This window comes from Choloepus didactylus, chromosome 3 (genome assembly GCF_015220235.1).
Source record: "Choloepus didactylus isolate mChoDid1 chromosome 3, mChoDid1.pri, whole genome shotgun sequence".
NCBI lineage: Eukaryota > Metazoa > Chordata > Mammalia > Pilosa > Megalonychidae > Choloepus > Choloepus didactylus.
Genome location: NC_051309.1, coordinates 133,725,066 through 133,749,401, shown reverse-complemented (window position 1 = coordinate 133,749,401; position 24,336 = coordinate 133,725,066). Strand labels below are relative to the sequence as shown.

At 34.9% G+C, this 24,336-nt stretch overlaps 1 protein-coding gene across 8 annotated transcripts in view; it reads right to left on the bottom strand.

Annotated features, from left to right (window-relative positions):
• KIAA1109 (KIAA1109 ortholog) overlaps positions 1-24,336 on the bottom strand; it is a 236,371-nt gene that overhangs the window by 5,740 nt on the left and 206,295 nt on the right. For 7 of the 8 annotated variants that reach the window (XM_037830586.1, XM_037830591.1, XM_037830593.1 and 4 more), the window contains 15 exons: positions 21,029-21,190; positions 20,119-20,258; positions 19,163-19,364; positions 14,188-14,388; positions 13,227-13,406; positions 11,163-11,300; positions 10,196-10,453; positions 9,162-9,312; positions 8,586-8,743; positions 8,278-8,470; positions 7,849-8,066; positions 5,132-5,383; positions 4,249-4,452; positions 2,366-2,560; positions 1,781-1,915 (listed from right to left, as the gene is read on the bottom strand). In XM_037830586.1, coding sequence (XP_037686514.1) covers positions 1,781-1,915; positions 2,366-2,560; positions 4,249-4,452; positions 5,132-5,383; positions 7,849-8,066; positions 8,278-8,470; positions 8,586-8,743; positions 9,162-9,312; positions 10,196-10,453; positions 11,163-11,300; positions 13,227-13,406; positions 14,188-14,388; positions 19,163-19,364; positions 20,119-20,258; positions 21,029-21,190 — 2,787 coding nt within the window. The remainder of the gene's footprint in view (positions 1-1,780; positions 1,916-2,365; positions 2,561-4,248; positions 4,453-5,131; positions 5,384-7,848; positions 8,067-8,277; positions 8,471-8,585; positions 8,744-9,161; positions 9,313-10,195; positions 10,454-11,162; positions 11,301-13,226; positions 13,407-14,187; positions 14,389-19,162; positions 19,365-20,118; positions 20,259-21,028; positions 21,191-24,336) is intronic. The other variant, XM_037830590.1, reaches the window with a different exon arrangement.

Here is a 24,336-nt window from a genome sequence, read left to right as displayed (position 1 = left end):
TTAGTAGCTCTGGTTATGACTTTGTTGGGAATCGGACCTAGGGATGACATATTGATTAGGAATGAGCCTAGGAATGAAGCTGTGGTACCACTCTATATAAGAACATAGATGCCTTCAGTTACTGCCTGCTCAATTGTGCGCTTCTGTTTTTTACTGGTGGTGGTTATGGTGCTACAATTTATCGTGATGTTCTAGAAATATGTTGATTTTGTGTTAAAGTTTACATGATCTTAAGAATTTTCTCAGGATGTTTATGCTTATTTTGGCCCAACTCATTTGCTTTAAGTTTGTAGTAACAAAACATACTTACAGCTATGAAAATATCTTTATTTATAATTTAAATCCTCACAGGTAACACTTTGTTATTGGAGATCCAAAGATAAAGTGCCCTATCTCTCTCTTCCAACTGCAATTATGTTTTATATCAGTTTATATATATATAAAAAGAGAGATATTTTAGGAATATAGTTTGTAGCAGACCAAGATTGACATGATATTTCATAAAATGACAAAGATTTCATATTTTATCTGAGGTTAAGACAGAAATCTGATAGGCTTTCAATCTAAGTAGACTAGAAAAGAATTCCAACTTCACAGGTTTACCTAGGATCTATTTTTCTCCATATTAAGTTTTAATATTAAGGCAGAGGGTAAACAAAGGGATTACCATATAAAAGTACTGATATATATTGGCACTGGACATGAAGACTAGGTCCATTTATAACTTGTTTATTATATGATTTCACTCAGCTTATCTGAAGTCTCAACGTAAGGTCTGATAGACTTCTCCCAGGTATAATTACTGATTTTGCTCTCTCACTGAATTTTTGACACATCTAAATGGAAGAGCAATTCAGTCTATGCTATGCCATCTTTGCACTCTCTCTACATGGTCTTTTGATAATCTATTTTCTTTACTCAAGAACCATTTATCAAGAGGCTATTTTGAAATATCTGTAAGACAAATTTTATATTTTTTCTTCTTAAAGTACCATGATAATTTATAGTATGATCTGAATAAATTATATTTATTCCAAATACTGTCTGAAGGAGCCTATCTGTTGTTTATTGTAGGTATGCAATATTTACTGAATGAACAAATTACGAAATATTTGGGAGAACATTCCATGGCCTACATTTCAAATTACCTCATTCTTTTAAACAGCTACAGAATATTCCATTGTATGGACATGGCATAATATATTCAACCAATTCCATATAGATGTTAGGGCCCACCACATGTTTCTTAACGGACAAACATTTACCAATGTCAGCTAGCTCATAAAAACAAAATGCCACCACTGAAATCTAAATTTATTTTTAAAAAGAAAATATTTCCCTGTATTCCAAATAGATTAATCTTATCTAAATCAGTATTCCCTTCCAATTATGAATATAATTTCTGCTACTTTCTTATGTAATTCTTTAGTCATTTCACTTACATTTGCAATATTTCCTTAAAGCAGTCTTCTTTTCTACTTTGCTAGAACATCCTACAAGGCTTATTTGAATCATGTACATAAGATAATGTATATAGAAACACTAAAGTATAAAACACCATTTGGTGTGAAATATGGTTAGTAAGAGTGAAGTATACCTAGCAGATACTAAGTCTACTAAATAGTCTTACTAATATGCTATCAATTTTTGCAACTTATAGAGGAAGGAGACCAATCTATTCATTTTATCACTAGACCATAAAAATCCATATAAATGGCATGGACAGCTTTATTTCCTAGAGATGGGGGTAGGGGAGAAACAATGAGAATATGCTACCCACCTTTTTCTTTTTCTTTAAGATAAGCTGATACTAAATCATGAAGAAACATGATAAGCTCAGCATCCATAGTCACGCAAATGTGGTCAGTGAACTCTGTCACCACACTACATTCTACCTTTGGCTTCAAGTTGGCATCTGCAATGGTAAAGTTCTTTTATGGTAACAGATTTAATGACATAAGTTCCTTCTTCTTCCCATTAATAAGGGATTTATATAGGTCTATGTATCCACTTCAAATGGAACTATATGTAAATGAGGGATTTCTATATGTGATTTACAGAATAATGATGATGATGATAGTTTACTAAGCACTTTTCCAGTATGTGCCACTCATTCCTCATAACAGCCCTATAAAAGAAGTCCTATAATTATTTCCCCATTTTACTGAGGAGAAAGAGGCATAAATAGGTTAAATAATTTGCCAGACATCATGTAGCCGGTAAGAAAATCAATTTGACCCAGAAAACCAATTTCATTATGTTACATTAGAATTACAAAATAATTTGTGGGAAAACAGCAGTAGTTGAAACTTCTCTTAGAATTTTCTTAGTAACTGTAGAAATTAAAGAGTGCTTATTCACATACCCTGTAATGGAGGTTCCTGTGGTTCTTGAACATGAATGGATTTAAAGTCAAGCTGCATCCTTGGTAAAGCAAAGATAGTCTCTGTTTCATGATTGTAGCTAGAACCTCCTCTGAATCCACTTAATAAACTAGAGTTCTTCACAGTAGTGCTACTCTCAGTATTGTTAGCATCAACATTGCGTAGTAGGTTTAGCTCTACATGCATAACAATAAAGATAATAAAGAAGAATCAAATTAAAACCAATAGGCATTGATAAGCATATAAATTTCAAGGCATGTGATACATAGCAATTATCTCATATTGAGATGGAAAATTAAAAATTCCATATTCAAAAAAATAAAACATAATACATACATTACTATTCTCACAACTAAAGCTTTGAAATGTGATTTTAGATAAATTCATTAAATTTTGTTTTTGGTTTCTCTGGTTTTAAAATGAATATTATTCTCAATTGAATTCATGTCTGAATTTGAGTTTAATTAAGACCAAAGGTGTCCATAGATCAAACACTCTACTTCTATAAAATTTGGGATTAAATATGATCCTGACCATATGTTCTATTGTTAGACTATGACTGTCAATTATGGACTGAATTACATACTCCCCCAAAAATGTGTTGAAACTCTAATCCCCAGTACCTCAGAATGCAATATTATTTGGAAATAATGTTACTGCAGATGAAATCAGGCAAGTTAAAATGAGGTCATACTGGGATAGGGTGGACCCTTAATCCAGTATGACTGATGCCTTTGTAAGAAGAAAAAATTTGGACGCAGACAGTGAGGGAGCTCACTATGTGATGACTGACACAGAGAACACTATGGGTAGCTAGAAACACCAGAAGCTAGAAGAGGCATGGAACAGATCCTTCCCTACTGACTTCAGAGAAAGCATGGCCGTGCTGACACCTTGATTTCGGACTTCTAGCCTCTAGAACTGTGAGACAATAAATTTCTGTTGTTTTAGGCCAGTTTGTTATGGCAGTTCTAGCAAACTAAGATATTTGAATAAAAATTAGCATTTTTAGGTACTCTAACAGTGGTACAATATGCTAACAGCCCTTCCAGAGCATCACAACCAAAAAGTCTCCTCCCCAATACCTATTTAGAGGTAGACTACTTAAAACAGGCATAATCTTGTAATTTACTTTCTTATCCTTTGTTATCAGAACATTTTTTAACAATCTCTAATCTCTGGGATCTCCTATTCCTTGGTAGCTATTTTCCATGGGACGTAAGTCATCTTCTTTTCCATTTTGAGAGGTCGTTTTTTAAGTAAAATATTCATCTTCACATGTCTCGATCTAGTCACCTATTCATTGAAGATGACATAACTGATAAAAGCAATACTGTACACTAACACCCAAAAACAACCACAAAATAAGAGTTCCCACAACTGCATTATTACAAGACTGATGAATCTAATCAAATGAAGAAAACTCTTCAAAAGCACTCCCCTGAAACTTATGTCTTAATGGGAATAATGGTATTTAATTTCAGATCTGAACCTTAAATTTATGGCATTCCATTATTTAGCTGTGTAATAACTTTCCCAATTTTCCAATTTTTAGCTTTACTACAAAAACATTTTCCCAATTATAAAAAGTAACTTAGTTTGATTTTATTTATTTAAAACCAATTTTATTTTGAATGCTTTCCATTAAATCCCAAAATAATGAGATGTGTTTCTACCAGAGGGGTGAATCACATACTAAATAACTGTTACTTGTTTTAGGAAGTAAAATGAAACTTGCTTAATTAAAGAAATAAAAACTCAACCTCCATTTAAATTCTAAACACAGTTGACAGAACCCAAAATAGAAAAAACAAACAAACAAACAAAAAAGAAATAAATCTCTCCAAAGAATCAAATGTTAAACCTTCATTCCTTGTGGCTGTGACATAATTGAACCACTCTTTGACACTTGCTACTCCATGGGGTGGATTTTCATGGCGACGCCTTGTTATCTTGGTTATGGTTGCCATAGGACTTTCCAGAGCACCACATGGTTTGGTAACCATGGTATTATGACCCAGATGAAAATCCAATGTTTGTACAATATATGTAGAATGATCACAAGAACCTAGAGCAAAAAACAAAGTTTTTTTAAAGTAATTATATTTAGATGCAAGAAAGTAGTTGTGGTTCCAGACCAATAGATTTAGCTAAGTCATACACAGATAGGGAAGGTTGTAAAAATGAGGAGTAAATAAACAAGAAAAAAGGCACAAATAACTTTCCTTTCTTTTACTTATAATTGGACTTATCTCCAAGAAAATTAAAAGCAGCAAACATTCCTTCCTTCACCATTAAGAACCACTGAGTAGGCTGGATTTGTCACTGTAAATAGAGGTATATAGTAGAGCCTTGCCTATAAAGACTACAGTATAGTCTTAAATGTCAAATAATTTCCTCATACTATCACTATGAGTTTATTCTTCATGTTTTTATAATAAATATTTATAACTACTACTATTATGACTGTGGCCAGCCACAGCAGTAGAAACTTTAATTGCCTCAGTAAGAAACAGGGAATAAGAAGACAAGTTCAGAAATAGGTTTTGAAAATGTTCTAAACTTTATAGATATCAAGTCCTTTGCAGTGAACTCCTTGACATGTAAGGTACATAACAACAGAGATGAGCTACAGAAATTTTATAGGAAAAATAAGACAAAAGTATGAAAAAAGAAAATTACTTTGTAGTTTATAATCATATCAGAAGATTAGACAAAAAGTAAAAGCTGGAAATTTGTCAGTTTACCATCTTCCCAGATTTTCTGAGCTTCAGTCCAAAAAGCTATATTTGGTTCTTCTAAATGAAAAAGGGCCCAGGATTTTGAACGGAAATTTGGACCATGAAAACAAGCAAGTGTCATATGATTTCCATGTAAGCTCATTGATCCTCCAAACTGCATTCCATCTTCTGGTAATGGAATCTGAAATAAGGATATGTGGCATCCTGAAACCACCTTCAATACTCCAGGCCAGTGACGATGATGAGCTGCGTCAAGCACTGCAAGAAAGCCAAAACACTTTTATCCTGAAGTGCCTGATGAACATCCTGAAATGGGGGTGGGAAGGCAGGAGGTGGTTACTTTCTACAGCTGCAAGTGACTCAGGTAAGATGAAAACAATTACCTTACATTTAGTTAACATTAAGCAGTAAGTAGCTAATAAAGAACATTAGGCAGTAGCTAATAAAGAGTCTGGGAAAAGATGCTAAATGAGGAAAGACAAAGCTAAGGAAACCAGTACTTGCTAATGATAGTTACAACCAACACTCCTGTAATAATTAATGATTTACAAGGTATTTGTATGCAATTTTATAAAATTCTTACAATAAAATTGCAAACTAGGTATTTCATCTTGACTCTTTTCAATCGAAGAAGCGTAATAGAAAAGCTAAGTGAACCCAGTGACTGGAAGACCTAGAAATCAAATGCAGATTCTTGATTTTAAGTCTGCTGTTTTTATTCTTCTGTATGCTTGCTACTCAAATTGAGGTCTGAGGACCAGTAGCATCAACATCACCTTGGGAACGTGTTATGACTGCACACTCTCAAATCCACTCCATACTTTACTGTTTCAGAATCTACAAGATCTCCAGGTGTTTCAGATGCACATTAAAGTGCATAAATTCATATTTATATTTTCCTGCTTATCCCAGTAGTGTCCTTTTTGGCTATTTCCACACCTCTCTTCCCAGATCCAATCAAGGATCATTCAAGGATCATGCATTGTATCTAGTTGGCATGTCTCTTTAGTTTCCTTTAATCTCATTGTTCCTTTGTTTTTCATGACAAGGACATTTTTGTAAGACTCTAGGCCAGGTGTTCTGCAGAATACGCCTCCCATTTGTATAAGCCTGATATAAACTCTAGTTTAATGGAAATACAAGGGCTAGAGGAATGAAATAAATGGTATCACAGGGAAGCAACTGAAAAATATCTAGAAAGCAGGACAGGACATTTTGCAGGACAATTTGCTAGGTCTCTTCAACAATCTAGGTCATAAAAAATGGAACTATGCTAAGTAACGAGAGAGTGAAGGAACATAACCAGATTTAACCTATGACCCTGGATTGGAAACTGGTTTGGACAAATCAGTTGTAAAGGATACTTTTGGATTAACTGTAGAAATTTGAATTGGTCTGAAGATTAGAGGAGCGAATAATTAACAAAATGGGAAGTTGGAGATTGTTGACTGGAAGAAGGTTATGAAACAATATGAACTAAATTTTGGTACAAAGTGCACATAAATGCACAGAAAGGTATCTGGAAGTATATGCTCTAAGGTGGTAACAGTGGTGATTTCTGAGTGGAATGTAATGTTTTTATTTTTTTACTTTTTGCTTGTATGCATTTTCTAGTTTTCTTCAATGCCATGTGTCCTGCTTCTGTGATGATAAAACATTATTAAAAATTATCCTGATTCTGGCTACTTCTCACCCCTCCTAGTCAAAATCACCATCATTTCCTGCCTGGACTACTGCAATGTTCTTCTAGTGGTCTCCTTACTTCCATTCTTATCCCTCAATAGTCTGTTTTCTACATTGCAGCAATAGTGATGCTTTAAAAAGGAATATTTTAAGGAAAAGAAAATCAAAGGATCTCAACTCTGCTATCTCCAATAGCGTCCCATCCCATCTGTGGCCCACCTGTCTGAATTTACAGCTAGTACTTTCCTCCTTGCTCACTCTGCTCCAGTCACAGTGGCCACTTCAGTGTTCCTCAAACAAGTCAAGTGTGGTCCCACTGTAGAAGCTCTTCCCCTAGATCTTAACTGAGTTCCTTCAATTTATTCGCACTTCCAATACAATGTCACTTCAGAAAAGCCTTTCCTGATCACACTAACTAAAATAGCTTCTCCCACACCCTGCAATTCTCTGTCTCCTCCTGCTTTGTTCTTTTTTCTCAGCACTTTTCTCTACCTGAAATTATCTTAAATATTGAGTTAGTTATGGTCTGTCTCTCCTATTAGAATTAACCTTCCTGAGGGTAAGGACTGTATCCACCACTAGTTCTCTTATGCCTGGAACAGTGTCTAAGTACATGGTTGATGCTTAATAAACACTTGCTGATTAAATTACTAAGTGAAAAGACGATCTGTCTAATCCATACAACTAACAAATTCAAACCCAGACATTCTAACTCCACAGCCCATACTGTTAACCAAAAAATGATACTATTGCAATTAGTATTCAAGAGAATGGAGGTGGTATAGTTACAGATGAATTGGTGGCAGAGGGAGAGGATAATGAATGATAACTTCCAAATTGATGGCCTCTATTTCCATTGGGAGGTATGAATTCAGATCTGTTGATGAATGAAGGGAAGAGGGACATGGGATAAACGGCCTATGACTTACTTTATGAGTATGGTATATAGATTATTGTTGTTACTATTATTTTAAATTAAAATTGTGAAACATATTTAATGGAAGATAAAGAATATATACAGGCATAACTCCAATTCTTACATTGTTCTTGTGAACTTTTTTCTAGGTTGTTAGCCACTGTCTTAGGTGGAAGATAAGGAACCGGTCCCCAGGTAGACAGAGCTCGTTTGCTGGTATCAAACTGTTGTGTGAAAAATTCTTGGAGCTTCATTCCTATTTTTATCAGGTCAGGTGTAGTTGATCTTGATATCATTACTTGGAAAATATCCCACTTCAAGTCTCCATGGACAAAAATTTCACTAGAGCATAAAACAAAATCTTCATCACAGATCTTATAGAAGATTGTTGGAAAGAACCGGAAATATTCTCTTACCCCACCCTCACCTATAATAGTTGCACTATATGAAATCATTTTGTAGGAAAAATGAATTGTGGTTTCTCACTGGATAACAGAAAATATGTTAAATGGAATCATGTAAAGTGTTCAAAAAGTTATGTTTTGCTAAATACCTTTTATCAGTCATGCTTGAATCCAACATGTTATACAGATTTACTTTCCATTCATCCTGAAGCTTAAGATCAGCATTACTGAAGATACCCATGAGGATACTTGAGCCCATGTAATCAATACGAGCTTCAGTAGAACCCATAGTAATTTGAATTTTGTGACTGGGTTGTTGATTTGGATGTTCAGAAATATGAGCTAAAATAGAAACAATAATTAGTTTTCACAGAAATGCCTAATAGGAAAAATTCATCAAATCTTTTCAATGTAGTTTCTGAAGATACGTTAAATCAGCTGTAAAATTTCAACATACCAACCATCTCCAAAGCATTGACATCTATGGTCCCTCCAACTACTCCTCCTTTAGAATCTAACTGTGATCTTCCCAGACCTACAGACATGCTAATTTCTCGATCTCGATTACTTCCTACTGATAGACGGCCCTGGCTCTTCAAACCACTAGTTGTCCAACTGGAAAAAAAAAAAAAAGAAAACATTACAATTTAGACATACAACTTCTAATGTCTTGAATTAAAATATGAGTTAAATCAGATGATTTTTTAAAAAAGGTTAAGTTTGACAAAGAAACAACACATTTCTTATAGAAACCATGTGGTAAATATTTGAATATTAACACTGAGAATGACATCTTCCTTGCTAGAAAATTACTCTATTTCTTGTAACTTTCCCCTTTTTATAAGACATTTCATGCTGTTTTATATTATGGCACCCTTAAGATTAAGCTATTTTCAGGATAAAGCAAGTTACATATTTTATCTACTCTTTATTGTCTCAAAAATTCACCATAAAAAAGGCTTTGAGTTGCTTTACTAAAATGTAAGAAAAATTACAACTAATAGATTTTTTTCTTTGCATCTAAATAGCTTACGTTGTATTTCCCATCACATTGCTCATATTCATTTGAACATTTAATTGCTTCAGGTTGATAGCAAACACGACAAGTGTTTCCCATGGGGTTCCTTGTTGGCTTGCTGCTTTGTTTGATTTGTTAAAAGGAGCTGACGTTTTTGAAAGTGAATCTAAAAACAGAAAAATCAAATGCATGTTCATTCACAAATATTCCCAGTCAGTTGGAAAGCAAAAAGCCTACACCACTATAATCTAAAAAGTAAATATGACATTCTTGTATTATAACTTAACATTTAAAATTTGTCATATTGCCTCTATAGTACCAGCTACCATTTACTGAATGTTTAGTAAGTGCTAGCAGCCTTACTTCTTGAAAGCATAAAGTTCTGTATAACACTTAGTTTATATGAGGAAATTCTGATGTGTATGGGATATAGCTGCACAGATAATTCATCATCCTGGGATTTTCTTAACAAAGGCGAAAATCATAAGAAACTGCTGCCAAATAGAGGGCTTGAAGGCAAGAACTATTCTGAAACACAGAATCTGACTGGGGTGCCTGTCTTCTAGCTCAACGTATATCTTCAATCCTGCATTTGTTCATTATGCTCTAATCTTACCTCGTGACAGGACATATCACTCATTTTTATATGTTCAGGCACAAGTACAGGGCCTGGTACTTAAAAGGCTTCAAAAACACTGCCTGAATAAAAGAATGACTGAATAAACACAAAGATTAACTTTCTTAATATCAAAGCATCTTTTGGGATGCTTTCACAACACTATAGATTTGTTTCCTTTCTAAAAGTAACTATACCATATAGAACACTAATATTATGCTTATTCCTTTCTAACCCTTTTCAAAGTTACCAGACATCTAGTTGTCCCCAATGCTGGCAATACTTTAGAGTGTTTTTTCAGTTGTTTTCTGATCTATCATAAAAACTTGCAAGAGTATATCTCCCTGAACTTTCGGCAGAGATCTGGGAGTAATTAATTTGGATTTTTATTAGGGCATTGGCAGGTTACTGATAACAAAAAGAATGATGTTACCTCTTTGAGGAACTGAAGAATCAGACACACTCCTTGATCTGACAGAAGCTGGGGATTTTAGATTCTGCGCTGCTGTCCCTGGTGACATGGTGCTATTTATTATATGCTCATTGAATACATTAGGTGACTGAGGCATGTGGGTGAAGGAGGCTGACTGACTAGGCTGCTCCCAGGTCCTGCAGTAAGCTTTTCTTGATGATTCAGGGGAAAGGTGCTGGCTTACCCCTTCAATGGAATCAGGCGTCCCTGGGCCAGATGCTAGCAGAAAAGTAGGAAAAAAGTAAAAAAAAAAAGGCAGCCAAATAAACAGGTAAAATCACTTTGTTATAAAATAATAAATTTCACCCATGCACCACTGCTAATTAGATTATAAATTCTTTCTAGTTCTCTATTTGGCAAATGTACAGCAACTTAAAAGTTTGCAAAGCACATTTTGGCATGTTACTTAATTCTCCCAGAAATCCATGAAATGGGCAGGACGGGTATTCTGCTTGCATTTTAAGAAAACAAAATAGACCCCAGTCCCAGGCTTTCTAATATTTTCCACTGTATCACACTGATTTCTACCTTTCATTTCCACAGCTCTCTTCTTGAGCAAAAAATAAGCCAAGAGGAAAATACAGGCAAGATGGTAGCATGTCCCTAACATTTTCTTTTCCCCCCTTAACCAACTATGATTAACTTGGATAGCTAAATGTATTTCTACACTTTCAAAATTTCCAAAGACACAGAATAATTATTATAGAATAAAATGTCAGCTAAAATGTAATCTCCAAGAAGGGAAGCTTTTGTCTATTTGGTTCTGTGATATATCCCCAGTGTCAATGAAGGGCTCAGTAGATATTTGTTGAATGAGTACATGAATAACATGGTACCACTTACCAAATAAGGCAAAGTTTGTGTTACCTATCATGGATATTGTTATTACTGTAACCTAATTATAATTATGATGACATGACAATCTTACTTGGCAAATTTATAGTTTGGTCTCCAAGGAAAAGGCGTCTTGCAATGCTTCTCCTATACCAGGCTCTTGGAAATGCCAGAATTTCACTGAGTCGGCGCATATCATACTTAAAGGAAGCAGACCCTATATCACAAACAGCTGATAATAAATAAATAAAATGTATTAGAATTGAAACAGATTTTTCAAAACTTCTAATATTTTTACATAGTATGTATAAGACACGATATTATACAGGTAACCTATAATTATGTTACTACAAATCATGAACTATCAAAATAATTTATACATTATAGTTAGCAAGTGATAAATATGATCCTTCCACAAATTACAGAAATAGCACATTCTAACACTAGTAATTTCATTTCCTTTTTTGAGGTGAAGTGAGGTTGGAATTCTATTATCACTTTATCATGAAATTCTCAGAGGTTCTAAAGATTTATCTTACAACCAGCTTTCAACTTTAACACGAGGCTCTTAAATACAGAAAACGAAGCAGGATGAGTTTTGATACCAATTTCCTCAAAAGTAGTTGCAAACCACATAGCTATATGTTTTCCTTTTAGACAGAGCAGTGACTTGTCAGTCTGAAAAAATTCTGAAGGCTTTTTTCCGGGGTTCTTCTCTGGGCACTCTTCTCTGAGCACCCTTCTGCTCTGCTTTATGTGTTTTTCTATTCCACCGTTACTTTCATAGGATTTACTTGCCAATGACACCCACATCTCAAATTTCTATTTCAGCCTGAGCCAAGGTCCATACAGTCCATCAGTTAATCACCTACTGGATAATTCCACCTAAATGTCCTGTTCATGTCCTTCTTTATTTTCTAAATTAATGGCAGCACTGTTCCTAAGTTAAAAGACTAAGGCATTCTTGTCTCTTCTACTGTCCCTCACACAGCTTGTCCTCAAGCTTGTGGATTCTCTAATTCTCTCTTGAAATTATCACCTCCTCTCCTTTTTTTCTTTTTTTACTGTCAGTTTAGGCCTTCATCCCCTATTGTTTGGTCTATTTCAATGGCCTCCTCAAACATCTTTCCTTTCCCATCTTTCAGGCTATCATCAATTCCTTTTTAAAATACCAATCTGAAAGCACCATTCCATGTCTTAAAAACTTCTATTGGTATTCACTGCCCAAAAGATCAGAACCATTTCTTTAGCTTGGTGTACAGTCTATTTTATCAGCTCTACTTCTAGCCACTCCTGTTTCTGTCTGTCCCTGCCTACTCTGTAAACCAATTAAATGTTCCTTTATACCTATACTTCAGCAACAATGAACCAAAGTATGTTCAAAAGCATTCTTTTTGATGCTTCTGGGTCATTGAATACCATGTGGGTAAAGCCAAGTATGTTCCTATTCAATTTTCAAGATCTGGCCCAAATAGTACTTCTTTTGTGAAACCTTCTCTGATTTCCCATATAAGACAGAATTTGTTGTTTCCTCTTTTTTTGGTAAACCTCCATTTATAGCATTTATCACACTTCACTGTCATTTATCTGTCCACACATAATAAGATGTTGTCTTATTCATGCCTACTGTCCTCAAATCACCTAGCATAGTGCCTGGCACGAGTTTACAGTAAAATATGGGCTCAATATATGTTTGCTGAATGAATACTGGGCTGGTTGTGCATACCATATCAGTCCAATAAAGAATTACAAAAGTTTGCATTCACCTTGTACTCTGAATTATTCAAAATGTTTCACATGCATTTAATTTTAAATATTCAAATCACACAATGTAAAGATGAAAGAATAAAAGATTTGTCAATATTCACATAGCTAGTTAAAATGAGAAATTTTATCAATTCATGATAGAGAAGTGAAGGAAAAAAGCAGTTTTCAAGCATTTAATTAGGCATATTTTGGCCGTTGTAGATAACATTTCTAACATTGATCACCTGGATTGATCAAGTGGACTAGGCTGGATTGTCAAACTTTTCCTTTAAATAAACTTTCACAAAAAGCTTAATATTATTCAATGTATTTAATATGAAAACACTGGTAAAAAGGAGGCCATTAATTCTGAAAGATAATATTTTAATTTAAAAACTATAAAATTATGTACCAGATATATTTATTAATGTAGTGTCCATTTTGCTTGCAGACTTGCTTACAGACTGACTTTCAAAAAATGAGGTACCTCCTGAACGCCTTATCCGAGACAAACTCACTTTTACAAATTCAAGGTTTATACTGAGGGAGTCTTTCCGACCAGTGACTGAAGTGGGTTCCTCATCCACATTTCCTAAAAAGAAAGCAAAACAAGACCCCACATATATATACATATATACACATATACATATATACATACACATGATTATTTAGTTAATGAAAATTATCCAATACAAAGGAAGATGCCATAAATTAAATTCATTTAAGTAAGGTAAAAATTTAAGCAGAATCATCTAATGAGTATTAGAATTTCTAACAATAGCTGGATAGGTTCAATACCATAAACATAATTGATGATTTTTAAAACAGTTCCCCATGACAAAAACTAATATTTACATGGTGTCTATGTCTACATTATCTATCTAAATATTAGTCAAGAGGTTTTCACTAATTTCAAGACCACATGCAGTTTTAATAGGTTCATCTGCACTTTAAAATGCCAGTAGAATTTAAGTACAATAAACAACTTAAATAATAGTATTATATTAAATTTAAAAATGTGACCCATTCACTTTAAAATTTTACTATTTATAGATAATTTCTTATATAAACAGAATGATTTGGTAAAACACTTAAACATTAAGTAACACAAGTAATCTTTAATCTCCAAAGAGATTACTGTACTGTGTATGTCATCTATAAACTATTCTGAATTTTTTAAATTCTTGAGTAATCAATTTACTATAATTACTTTTTTATTTTCTACTTATTACATAGGGACAAGACATATTATTAAAAGGGAAAAGTAATAGAAGTTTCTGATCTTGGTTTGTATCCATTATTAAAGGTTTCATGGTTTCTGAAAAGACAACAACTTGAAAAGGTGCTATAAATTTGGAAAAGACACAGTATACCTAATCCTCCTGATCCAGGTGTGAGACCAGAAACGGCAGTTTTTTGTTTCCCTGCTCCATATGGATGAAATACATAAAGGGAAAAGTCAGACATGCATGCTGTGAAGCTCAAGCCAGATGAACTGCTGCTGGAACTGGTCAGATCTGACTGACTACTACTATGTCGACTTCTGCCAAGAGGACTGCCTAATCCTGATGAACCTATGTGAACACAAGAAATACAAAATAATTATAAACCACAGAATATAAAAAAAAAGCAGGACACTAATATTATGTTCTCAAGGACCAAACATGACTGAAAAATAAAATGGAAACAAAACAATCAATAGATTTAATTCCTTGATATCAAAGTGAGGACTTTTAAGTATTATAAGCAGTAGAAGAGGTCCAAAATAATTGGGGTTTAGGCAAAAGAGGAGAACAAAGTGAGGGAAAAAATCCAAATCATATAGATGGAGTCTGGGTTTCACTATGTAACAGTGAAGTCAGAGCAGGGATGAGAATGGAGAAAGGAAAAGATATCTCAGAGAGCCAAGTGTACTTATCAGCAACATTTGCTAGTGCTGAACAAAGCCAAATTCAAATATGCTTTAAACTAAATATTATGAGACCATTTGAATAGAGTATTATATGATTTTTCTGATAATTCTAAAATATATATTGCCAGCGCAGTTCTCCTTTGGATTCATGTTTTGCAACTGATAATCTGACATCCTACTAGAATGGGTCACAGGCATCTAAAAAGTATATCATGTCCAAAACTGAACTCTTGATATTTCCATCCGATTTTGCTTTCCTTCCAGTGTTTCCCACCTCCAGTAAATGATGCATCTATGCAAATAGCTCAGTCACAAACCTGGGAGTAGTTCTTCTCATCCTGACTCCCTATCATGCAATCTATCATTTCTATATCTAACATTTATCAAGTCTGTCAGCTTCCCTCCATCCACACTTGCTGCTGTTCAACCTAAGCAATCATCAACTCTGTCTGGACAGCTACAATGGCCAACTGCTCTCCCTTCTTCCTACCATTCTTGTTCCCCTCAAGTGCCATACTACAGCTGGTCTGGTGTATTAAAGTGTAAATCAGAGTGATGTCCACTTCCCTGCGCACCCTTTCATTGGCTTCCTGACATGACTCAGTTCTTTCCTATCTATTGAACCCTTTTCTCAGGCCAGTCTATACTTTCTTCACAATGCCTCACTTAAACAGTTCTATTTTGTTTCAAAGTTGCCAAACTCCCTCCTCATTCATGGATTTTGTATGATCTGCCTGGAGTGTTCATTCCTCCAGTTCTCTGCTTGACTAACCCATATTTAACCACTTCACCTTTCTACTTAGAATGTGTTTGTTTGCTTGTTTATTATTGGTTTCTCCAATTCAATTTAAGTTCCACATTAATAGCCTTTTAGGTTCGCCATTGAATGCTCAACCCCTAGCACTGAACCCTGACCACATAGGCATTCAATAAAGATCTATAAAAGAATGGATATTGTCATAACATATACTTTCTGTAAATTTATTCTCATCATCACTCCTTCTTGAATGTTTTATGGTGATAAAATGAGGAGTGGTATTTGATTTTTTCCATTTTCTAAAGAATCATAAAATAAGGGTATAAGAAAGAAGTGCTCCTTTTCATATTCCTTTTACTACATATTCCTAGCATGGTACGTATGTAGTGCTATAATAATTTAAGCATTAATAATTTATGTGACATTTTGTCATTAAGAAAATGGTGAATGTGGCAACAGAAAAACAGGCAATGTTTATATATTTGTTATAAAGTAATAAAATACAAATTAAAATAAATTTAAAGCACAATGTTGGGAAGAGTACAGTGAACTTGGTTGTCTTGTGATGAGTGTGTAGAAATTTTAGTCTTATTAGTGAGCAAAACAGATCAAATGCTTTAAAATGTTCACACTCTGACATAGGATTCACTTTTAAGAATTTATCCTAAGGATATTTATAAATATTTATATACAAAAATGTTCATTACAATATTATTTACAAACTAAAAACACAAAACAAAAAGCCCAAGGCATCACAAATATATATGATCCACATGATGGAATATTGTGCAATCATTAAAGTTATTGATTTGAGAAAGTTAATGATTTGGGTAAATAAAATGATATTTTATATTTTAAAAAGTTACACAGCAGAAGAGACCATATTAAATCTTGCCTGGGAAAAAGACTGTATTTCTTCAAAAATGCTTGGGAATAGGGCTGATAACACTGGTTATAAAGAAAGGGATATTGTTATTTTCACTTCATTCTTAGTACTTTTCTATTCTCTATATTTTCTATAATGAATGAATAACTTTTATAATAAGAAAAATATGCTTTCAAAAACCAACACTACCATCCCAATATATGGCTCACTATAACACAATTACAGCAATATTTTGGAGCTACTGTAAGACAATGGGCGATCACATTAGCAAAAGATTTTCTTCTAAGGAATTAACATTTTCTGTTTTGTGATGAAACTTTCAAAGAAACAAAGAGCCAAACAAATGTTTTGCTTTAACCATTTACCCAGTGTTACAAGTAAATACTAGGGAACTAAATAATTTCTATTTCTCCAAGAAAAAAATAATTTTTCCTATTGATACTTGATTATTAGGATAAAGTTTCAAATCCCAAGGTGACTGATCATAAACAGGAGCCAAAACCTGAGCTGCATTTCCTTCCAAATCAGAGAGTTGTTTCGCTCTCCACTGTCTTCATACTTCTCTTAAAAATGGAGTTTTTTGTTTGTTTGTTTTTGTTTTTGTCACTCTAATTCAGGCTTTCTAAACCTTGACGCTGTTATTTTAGACCAAATAATTCCTTGTTTGGGGTAGGGGTAGAGAGGTAGGGGAGATATGTCACGTGCATTGTAGGATATTTATCAGCATCCCTGGCCTCCTCACTAAATGCCAGTTGAATTGTCCCCTGACATTGTCAAATATCCCCTGGAGGTAAAATCACTCCCAAATAAGAACCACTGTTTTAAAGATACACCAGTTCTTATGAATTGTCATTTAATCTTGTTTTTTTTCCTTTAAAAGTATTCAATTAAATCTTTATCATTTGTATTTGTGATAGCTATAATTTTTATGGCAGAGATGACACTGAGCTTTAATATAGTGAACAGTGATGATCTCATCAGCATGATTATTAGTTCTGTTTTTAAAACAAAACCTTTCGTGAATCACATTTGGGTAAGGTAACAGAATTCACCATTTAAATATATATATCTGATACAATTTTAATTCAGCTCTTATTTTCCATTTGCAACACTGATTACTCTTACATGTAAAAATCTAGCATAAAATAAAGCATTCAAAAGTACTTGAACACTCTGGCCAATTGACTTTTGACAAGGGTAGCCAAGTCTATTCAATGGAGAAAGAATAGTCTCTTCAGCAACTGGTGCTGGAAAACTGGACATCCATATGCAAAAGAATGAAAGTTGACTACCTTAAACCATATGCAAATTTAATTTAAAATGGATCAGTAACCTAAGTATAAGAGCTAAAACTACCACAATATTAGAAAAAAACAGGGGAATATCTTCAGGACCTTGTATTAGATTAGGCAATGAGTTCTTATGTATGACACGAGTGCCAGAAGAAAAAGTAGATAAATTGGACTTCACCCAAATTTAAAACTTTTGTGCAAAGGATATTCTCAAAAAAGTGAAAAAACGACAACCTACAGAATGGGAAACCATAAGTCTGATAAGGGTTTACTATCCAGAATATATAAAGAACTCCTACAACTCAATCAAAAAGACAAACAACCCAATAAAAAAAAATGGGCAGAGGATTTGAACAGATGTTTCTTTAAGGCAGATATAAAATGGCCAATAAGCACATAAAAAGATGCACAACTTCATTAGCCATTAGGGAAATGTAAATAAAAAACACAATGAGATACCACCTCACAATCAGTAGAATGGCCATTATTTAAAAAAAAGAAAATAACAAGTGTTGGTGAAGATGCAGAGAAATAGGAACCCTCATCCATTGTTGGTGGAAATGTAAAATGGTACAGCCACTGTGAATAACAGCTTGTTGGTTCCTCAAAAAGTTAAACATAGAATTACCATAAGACTTGGCAATTCCACTTTTAAGTTGCATACCCAAAAGAGTATTTAGTTTTTAGCAAGGACTAGGTCAGATATTTGCACACCGAAATTCATAGTGGCATTCTTCACAATAGCCAAAAGGCAGAAGCAACCTAAGTGTCCACCATCAGATGAATGCATAAACAAAATATGGTATATACATACAATGGAATACCAATCAGCCCTAAAAAAGGAATGAAGTTCTGATGCTTGCTACAATATGGATGAACCTTGAAGACATCATGTTGAGTGCAATAAGCCACACACAAAAGAACAGGTACAATTACATGAAATAACTAGAATATGCAAATTTAAAGACAGAAAGGAAATTAGAAGTTACCAGAGGAGGAGACAAGGGGGAAAGAGGAGTTAATGCTTAATAGATACAGAGTTTGTGTTTGGGGTGATGGAAAAGTTTTGGTAATGGACAGTGGAGAGAGCAGCACAATGTTGTACATGTAATTAACACCACTTAACTATATAATTGAAAGTGGTTAAAACAGGAATTTTCTGTTGTATATATGTTACCACAATTTTAAAAAATTACTTGAACACTGTATTATTAGATGACAGTTACTTTATGGTGCATGTAGTGTGTACATTCAAGCCAACAACAAAATGGTATCCAATTGTCATTCAGTTAGAAATACAAACTAAAGGATATACAAGTTCTAGTAAACACATAAAATATACTGAAAACTTTGGTCTACTATAGATTGTTTTTTTTAATTTAAAATAATCTCCTTTTTCAAATGTATTTTAAAACCGCGTTTATTAATTACTAATAAAATTTTATTTATTTAAAAATAGTATTTGACTTTATACCAGAGGAATAAAAGAATGTTTCTAAACCTGGCATTCCAGTTTTGCTTGCAGAGGTCTTTGTTCCACTCTGAGCAGCATTACCTCCAGGAGATAAAGTCTCTGCAGGATATGTAGTTCCTAAAGTCTCGAGTTCTCCTCGGTTTGAAGAAAATACCAAGTCCAGGGACGGCAGCTTTAGCATGCATTCTACTCTTGATACTGGTAAACAGCTAAACTTGATCTGTGAGGGCTAAAAAGTATAAAAAAGACAAAAATACTGGATCCCAAAAGTTCCATTTAATTTCAATTCACATATACCAAAATTTTTATCATGTTTACTCACTTGACACTTAATAGTGTTTTGTGTTTAATGTCCTAGTTTTTTCAACTAGAAGGATAATACATGAACCGGAATATATTAACAAGATGGCATCATTTTAAAAAAAACAAGTATCTGAGGAGTCATCTCTAAGCAATACATTTAAATATTTCAGAAATTTAAAGATGTTTATACTCATATTATACTAATTCATAATCAATTCTTTTAAGGAAGTAACTTCCTTTATATTTTAAATTGAAAACTCTGAGCAATAATTCTAATAAAGGTATCATTGTGACTTCATATCTCAATTACACATTTTGACTGCCCAGAGAAAGGAACATAATGGCAAGAAATAAAGGTGTCATACTAACAAAGCATACAATGCTAAAAAAGGGTTTTAACTTACATACTGTATTTTTATTTTTGCCACAAACGTATGAAATTAAAATTTTGAAAACCTAAAGATCTGTGACACTTCTCAGCAAAAACGTAAATATACACATAAAATTTCACATATACTTCTTGACAGTTCAGGTAACCCACAAAACATCATAGCCATCCCAAAGGTCCATGAACTTATAAAGTTAAGAAAACTTTAAAGGGAAATCAGCTGAAAATGTTCAAACAAACTCAAGAATGACTTTTTTCTTTAAAATAAAAAAGACTAGACAATGTATATCACCTGAACTCGTACATAAACCACAACATCTACAGGGAAGGAAGAGTAAGCAGACGTTGAAGATGATACTAATGATGTTGTTGACTCTTCCATAGGATCTGGTATTTCAAAATGTCCCATATCTTCATCTTGTGAGCTGATAGCTGTTAAAATATTTAGTTTTAAGTTTTATTATGAGTACAAATGCAAACTATTAAAAAATCCTTTTCTATTACGCTAATACTGAGATAAGGGATATGGACACCCAGAAACATTTGCTTCTATATCCCATCATTCTAATATGTTTCTTGATTCAAACCTCTTGCGCATGCTTCCAAACTCAAATTTGCCTGCTATTATACCAAAAATGTACAAAGAAAGCAACATTGATTATGTCTCTGAGAGACACTTATGTAGGACCTATGCAAACCAGGGAAATGAATGGTTACTCTCAAACTGGGTTTAGTTTTAGAAACCCGTCACCCAATGTATAGCTCCCCTTCGCAACACTGTTTGGGTTTCAAATCTTTCTCCCAGATCTAGGGCCTTCTAGCCATGCCATTCAATGCCTCACTTCCTGTATGGGATCTTTTTTCACCCTAAGTCCAGATATAGTGTAACAGATATAGCTCAATACTAGGAGTGTGGAGATGTTAATTTTGTCATTAAGTAGCTGTGGCTTTAGGAAAATCATAGAATCTCACCAGGACTTAGTTTCTTCTTTGGTAAATGAAGACTAGATGATCTCTCAAGTTCCTTTTCAGTTTTATAATTCTTCTATACTTATCATTGACTATACAGATCATATATCATACCATATATCATATATATCATATCATATTATATCATATCATACCTTCTAAGTAATAGGCCCCCAAAATATATGTGATGGGAGAAGTAAGTATATAAGAAGGATTTAAAGGAGGATGCCTACCTGTATAATTCCGTTCAATTGGTGTAATTGGGATAGTTTCCAGAGCCTTTTCCAGAAAGTCTAATAGGCAGGGACTAATAACCATTTCTTCTGGCAATGACTGAAGTGCTACCCAGGCATATAACTTGGCTGTTTTTACTCCTCCACTTCCTTTGCCTTTGGCTAGAACATTTACAAATGTGACATACATTCAATGGAATTTGATAAATAGGTCCAATGAAATATAACAAGACAATTTAGTGAGAAATTAAATTTATAAGACAATTTAATCAGATGAAGCACCTTATACTCAAGACCATATGAGAAAGTAATAAGAAGATTAGGTTGATAGAAATGATACATTAATGTTAGAATACAAAGATGATTAATGATGTATAATAAAAGTTATTCCTACTTGCTCTAGATCACAAATTTGGTTCCATTGTTCAACTTTATACTTTGCTGAGTCTCTCATTAACATTAGTCCTTCTGTCCACTTCAGAAATAAGATATAGAAAACTCTAACAATGTTTAGTGGCAAGTAAGGAAAAACCTCATTATTTTCAGGCTTTCCTATTTCCTTGCAATTCTTAGCTTGTGCACAATAATAATGCTTCCCTTCTTGAGTCGCCACCTCACCTTCCTTCTACCTAATGAAATATTTTCATTTAAGTTGAGTGAGTAGAATAGCTAAGAATTAGCTGCTTTGGCTTACAATTCCAACTCTAACATTTATTAGTTGTGTAAACTTAGGAAAGACATTCAACTTCTATGAGGCTTAACTTCCCTCATTTATAAAATATGGATAATAATATCTGTCTTGAGCTCAATGGATACAGATGTGTCTCATCAATTGAAAACTGACATAAAAATATTAGGCATTGGTTTTAGTTACTCCTCCAGGAAAGTAGGTAAAAAGCCAGGAACTGCGTGGACTGGACACCACAGAGCAATCTGTCTTTGGGCATACTTCATACAACACTCATGAAAACGTGGAACTGCTGAGATCAGCGAAATCTGTAAGTTTTTGCGGCCAGGGGACCCACGCCCCTCCCTGCCAGGCTCAGTCCCGGGGGAGGAGGGGCTGTCAGCTCCAGGAAGGAGAAGGGAGAATTGCAGTGGCTGCTCTTACCGGAAACTCATTCTACTGATTCAAACTCCAACCATAGATAGACTGAGGCCAGACACCAGAGACTCTGAGAGCAGCCAGCCCAGCAGAGAGGAGACAGGCATAGAAAAAAAACAACACGAAAAACTCCAAAATAAAAGCAGAGGATTTTTGGAGTTCTGGTGAACACAGAAAGGGGAAGGGCGGAGATCAGGCCTTGAGGCGCATATGCAAATCCCGAAGCAAGGCTGATCTCTCTGCCCTGGGCACTTTTCCTTAATGGCCCTGGTTGCTTTGTCTATTAGCATTTCAATAACCCATTAGATCTCTGAGGAGGGCCGTTTTTTATTTATTTATTTATTTTTTTTAAATCCTTTTTGCTTTTTCTAAAACAATTACTCTAAGAAGCTCAATACAGAAAGCTTCAAAGAATTGAAATTTGGGCACGTCAAATCAAGAGCAGAACTAAGAGAGCTCTGAGACAAAAGGCAATAATCCAGTGGCTGAGAAAATTCACTAAACAACACAACTTCCCAAGAAAAGGGGGGTGTCCGCTCACAGCCACCATCCTGGTGGACAGGAAACACTCCTGCCCATCGCCAGCCCCATAGCCCAGAGCTGCCCCAGACAACCCAGTGTGACGGAAGTGCTTCAAATAACAGGCACACACCACAAAACTGGGCGTGGACATTAGCCTTCCCTGCAACCTCAGCTGAATGTCCCAGAGCTGGGAAGGGGGAGCAGTGTGAATTAACAGAGCCCCATTCAGCCATCATTTGAGCAGACTGGGAGCCTCCCAACACAGCCCAGCAGCCCAGAACTGCCCTGGGGGGACGGCACTCACCTGCGACATAGCACAGTCATCCCTCAACAGAGGACCCGGGGTGCACAGCCTGGAAGAGGGGCCCACTTGCAAGTCTCAGGAGCCATACGCCAATACCAAAGACTTGTGGGTCAGTGGCAGAGACAAACTGTGGCAGGACTGAACTGAAGGATTAGACTATTGCAGTAGCTTTAAAACTCTAGGATCATCAGGGAGATTTGATTGTTAGGGCCACCCCCCCTCCCCGACTGCCCAGAAACATGCCCCACATACAGGGCAGGCAACACCAACTACACACGCAAGCTTGGGACACCAATTGGGCCCCACAAGACTCACTCCCCCACTCACCAAAAAGGCTAAGCAGGGGAGATCTGGCTTGTGGAGAACAGGTGTCTCGTGGACGCCACCTGCTGGTTAGTTAGAGAAAGTGTACTCCACGAAGCTGTAGATCTGATAAATTAGAGATAAGGACTTCAACTGGTCTACAAACCCTAAAAGAACCCTATCAAGGTCAGCAAATGCCACGAGGCCAAAAACAACAGAAAATTATAAAGCATATGAAAAAACCAGACGATATGGATAACCCAAGCCCAAGCACCCAAATCAAAAGACCAGAAGAGACACACCTAGAGCAGCTACTCAAAGAACTAAAGATGAACAATGAGACCCTAGTACGGGATATGAAGGAAATCAAGAAGACCCTAGAAGAGCATAAAGAAGACATTGCAAGACTAAATAAAAAAATGGATGATCTTATGGAAATTAAAGAAACTGTTGACCAAATTAAAAAGATTCTGGACACTCATAGTACAAGACTAGAGGAAGTTGAACAACGAATCAGTGACCTGGAAGATGACAGAATGGAAAATGAAAACATAAAAGAAAGAATGGGGAAAAAAATTGAAAAACTCGAAATGGACCTCAGGGATATGATAGATAATATGAAACGTCCGAATATAAGACTCATTGGTGTCCCAGAAGGGGAAGAAAAGGGTAAAGGTCTAGGAAGAGTATTCAAAGAAATTGTTGGGGAAAACTTCCCAAATCTTCTAAACAACATAAATACACAAATCATAAATGCTCAGCGAACTCCAAATAGAATAAATCCAAAAAAACCCACTCCGAGACATATACTGATCACACTGTCAAACATAGAAGAGAAGGAGCAAGTTCTGAAAGCAGCAAGAGAAAAGCAATTCACCACATACAAAGGAAACAGCATAAGACTAAGTAGTGACTACTCAGCAGCCACCATGGAGGCGAGAAGGCAGTGGCACGATATATTTAAAATTCTGAGTGAGAGGAATTTCCAGCCAAGAATACTTTATCCAGCAAAGCTCTCCTTCAAATTTGAGGGAGAGCTTAAATTTTTCACAGACAAAGAAATGCTGAGAGAAT